At 34.0% G+C, this 4,371-nt stretch overlaps 1 protein-coding gene across 1 annotated transcript in view; it reads right to left on the minus strand.

Moving 5' to 3' along the window:
- The window catches only part of LOC105265210 (dual 3',5'-cyclic-AMP and -GMP phosphodiesterase 11), a gene marked incomplete in the record, with an annotated part of 12,582 nt that extends 10,765 nt beyond the window's left edge, over positions 1-1,817 (minus strand). Inside the window, 1 exon segment of the mRNA XM_011302605.1 lies at positions 1,730-1,817. Coding sequence (XP_011300907.1) covers positions 1,730-1,784 — 55 coding nt within the window.
- Between the last annotated feature and the right edge of the window lie 2,554 nt (positions 1,818-4,371).

Below are 4,371 nucleotides of genomic sequence, written 5' to 3' on the forward strand. Positions count from 1 at the left end.
AGAAAATATATTTGACATTAGTAAGTCTTATGGGAGTATTGACACAGTGATCGCCAGATTTACTGGCGGGAAGAAAATATTCTCGGCAAAAATAATTTTTTTTCTCAGTGTATAGGGCGTCAATCACTCCCGAAGTTTTTCTTTCTTATCAACTGATCGATAATGTACGGAAACTATCTAAATTATCCACTTTTCCGACAAAATAATAAATATATTGTGAACAAATATAATAATTGATAAAATATCAACCTGAAAAATTTTTCATCGCAATGTCTTCCACCCATTATTTTAAAATTCGATATCGCTGATAATTTCTGCATTAGGTCTGACTTTCGTTTTGGGATTTGACAATTTTTTTCTACACTCCCATGTTTAATTTTTTCTTCAATTATGAGTAACTGTTGAAAATTCTTTCACTCGTCGGTTCAAAGGCCGCTCCAAAAGTGGACGCATAAAACAACGAACATTCTTGAATATTAAACAGCCTTACAAAAATATTAAACCTATTCATCGTTTAAGTTTGGTATGTTTCCATGCCCAAATTCTCCCAGACTCACACGTCACATCCTCTTCCCAAAAAGATTATAAAAAAAAACACTGAATTTACAATAAACCTTGAAACTAGTCCGGGGAATAGCAAAAATTTACGTGGCCAACATACGTCTTTCACATATTCAAAATGTCTGATGTGTAGAATGAAAAAAATTCTTCTAGATATGACGGTCGATTACACGGGAAACAATAATCACCGGACGTAACTCAAGAAAAATATATCATTCAACATCAAGAAAGCAATAATTCTACTGTGGTATACGTAACACACACGGAAAATCACGGCGGGAAAAACACATTGTGACAGGTTTACACACATAACAATTATTAACGATAACTCTATCATGATGGATGTAACTTCCACTTCTAAATATTATACTAAAATTTATATCGTGACTTACTGCGCAATGTGTTTCATCGCTCCTTTCCAAAATTTATGTACAAAATTTCCCGAAAATTTTTCTGTAATTGTCTGATTTCAATGTTTTTTTAGCTCTTGTTCTGGTTTTTATCTCGATAATTTATTTAATGGCGCAATCAAAATTGATGTAGTGTTTGTAATGGAAGAGAGACATTAATTTTTAATCCTCCAGGTCTTCTTATTCATATGGAAATGATATGAAAAACTTGGAAACTTGGAAAAAAAATGGAAGATTCGGAAAATAGATAGCCAACAACAACTTGTGCAGGTACATTTTTTTAAAATGGTAAATGCAAATCTATCATTCACTAAAGTCCAGCTCTGGAAAACCCCCGAAGGAGTTATTGCCAATCTCCTCTCATTTCTCAAGTTTTTTTTTACAAATTTCTGAGAAACGGTTGATAAAATTGACATTAAAAAATATATGGTTTTCAAGTTTTGTTATTATTTAATGTCTCACGAAGAATAACCGTTGAAGAATTTTCCTGCGTTTTCCGTAAACTTTTACAAAAATTCCCAAAACTTTACCAAAAATAAAAAAAAAATAGGCACCCGACTACAAAAATTAGTGATTCATTGAATAATGATACAACCTAAATAAACCATATATTTTTTCACGTGAACCCAACGCAGCATTTCCCAGAAATTTCGGAAAGAAAACATATCGGTAATAACTCATTAATTATCCACCGATAATGTTATCTTTTCCCCACACTCAGATTCAAAGAAAAAACGCGTTGAAAAAAAAAAATTCACCGTTACAGTACTTTTCCAAAGGTAGAGCCAACGTGTACATTCGATGGCGTTCCATCCTTGGTAACAATCGCCGGATGAGCGATCTAACTCACAAGGAAAACTAAAAAGTCCGAATGAGAAATCGTCGATTGCATGTTTGCAAATGAGTAAAATAAAACTTTCGCAACACTCGACACAGCTGGAGTACAAGACCGATTGTTAAACACAAGAGAAGAAGAAAAGAATAAAGGAAAAAAAAAAGCAAAAACTATTAGTCATGAAGAAGGCGAGAAAAATGGTTGTTCTGTCCTGTTATGTTATGTTTAAAGTTTAGAAAGCGCTGAGACACTGATGAGTCAAAGTCCTGGGGATTTTAGATATCCGCTACGTGAGTTCTTTCACTTGCTGTTGTTACGTCTAGTCTCATCGTTCAAATAGAAGTTTTGCACCCCGAAAAGTTGAAGTAAGCCGGCATTCAGTTGTAGTTTAAGCCCGCACGTTGGAAATAATAATACCGTACAGATAGAGGAAATGAGAGGGAACGATGTGGGTGAGTAAGATAGGTAATAGAAACCTACGTCAGCAGAGGCTCTCGAGCGTTGCCAAATATCGCAACTGAAATACACCCGTTGGTGGCTTGAGTGCCGGCAAAAAAGCTTTGGCAAAAAAAAAAAAATTCCAAGCGAGAAGCGGAAAAAACGTCCAAGTACATTTCCTACATACACATGAGGGATTTCACGCCAAATGAGTCGACCAATGGTCCCTGTCTCTCGCAGATTCTTGCCAATTTTTTCTTTAATTCATGACGCTAAAACATTCTCTCTCCAATTTTCCGCGATTTCTGGACATTTTTTATTGTTAAATATTGTTTATTCCAGTATGGATTTTCTCTCGGATTTTTTTATGAGCTATACAGTTTCCGATTTGATAAGTAATATCAGGAGATTTCAGATTTCTTCGAGAGATAGAGTAGCAATAAAATAGAAACAAAAATAGAGTTGGAAATACGTGGCAATATTTTTATTACATGATTTTTAAACTCGTGCTCAAAGTTTTTTATTTCATTGTGTAGAGGATTTTTATTTTTTTATGTGGCATTAAAATTTCCTTTTCTACAACCTCTGAAATTATAGAAAAAAATTTTTCAATGTATAGATACGTGTGATAATGGATTTTGGAAAGAAGTCGCGAGAGCCGATAAATTTACCAATAATTTTGCTTAAACAAAAGACGTTTGTTAATCCGTTATTCAAAGTATGGATTCCACCAGAGATATATTTTATTTTTATTTGCTTTCAGAATTTTTTGCAGAACAATTTTCCGAATTTTCCATATTTTTTTAAAAAACATGTGTAGGGCTGCACAATTAATGAGTTTATGAAGATGCCACCAAAATTTAAAATAAATTAAGAAAATGTAAATTAAAAATGATCATATAAATTATAAAGAAATAGTGGAGACAAGCCAACACCAGAAATAATAGAAAGAATTTTTTAAAATTCAACATGAATTTTTAAAAGGGCGATAATTAGCTTCTCATTCATTTGACATAAAATACCTCATATATGTTTATCACTTGAATCATTGACGGTAAAATTTAATCCCACTTCCAAGTTTTACTCCTACGTCTTTATATTCAAAAAGAGTCTTGCGGGCTTTTGTCCGAGTTCAAAGAGCTCAACTTAGCCTGAATTGTCTCATTAAACCCAACGACAAACTTCACAAACTCATTACCAACTTTACACGCTTCCAAAACGTCATTAAATTCAATCCAATTGAGTTGTAGAAACTTATTTTTTTAATAAAGCATGTGCCTCGAGATTCTGCAAACGATGCAGAATCACCGTTCAATTAATATGAGAATTTTGTTTGTTTTTCAACCGAGAGATTGAAACGTATTTCTCGTGTAAAAACGGAGATAATTAAATGAATGGGAAGTTATGGAATCATAGAAGAGAGAGCGGAGGTCAATAACAAAGGCTACGGGACGATTCAAACTCACGAAAGACTTCATCAAATTAACGAGCGAGAGACCGGTTAAATTGACCCTTGGAGACAAGGGCTAATTGGTTGGTCTTATTTTAAGCAATAAGAAAAACGAGTAATTATCCTATTCCGTGCAAAAACCCTCACATAGACGCGCTCCAGACATTCAAATGTCTTCTGAATAATCTCGAATATATTAATAATCTTCGGATGATCGAAACAATCATTTCAAACATGAAGAATTACCCAGCCAACTTACGAAATTAAATTCTACCTCCGATCGATATCGGTATTATTCAGGAAGTGATCAATCTATTTCGGGGAAAGTTCCTGAACAAAGTAGAGAGTTAGAGAGTTAGTGGAGAAAGATTGAGTGGTAAGGGGTGATAAGTTAATTTGAGAACAATTTTTTTACGGAAATTGTATGAAAGATTCTTTGCAGAGAGTTTTATCAAAAATCTTCCAAGAATAATAAAAATATTCGGCTGCTATCGTTAACTTCAGACACGGGCTGGCAGTTTTTTCTTACTAGTGTGACAGACCGTCTCTATCTTCGTCATTTGGAATAATAATTAAATCCCTTCGGCCGGAAAGTCCCTCAAGGCCAATCCAGCAAAGACGGAAAAATGCGGTCGAGTGAACTTGACAAACAGAAGATTATGCACTGCTAGAAATTT

This window comes from Fopius arisanus, unplaced genomic scaffold (assembly GCF_000806365.1).
Source record: "Fopius arisanus strain USDA-PBARC FA_bdor unplaced genomic scaffold, ASM80636v1 scaffold00028, whole genome shotgun sequence".
In the NCBI taxonomy this organism is placed as follows: domain Eukaryota; kingdom Metazoa; phylum Arthropoda; class Insecta; order Hymenoptera; family Braconidae; genus Fopius; species Fopius arisanus.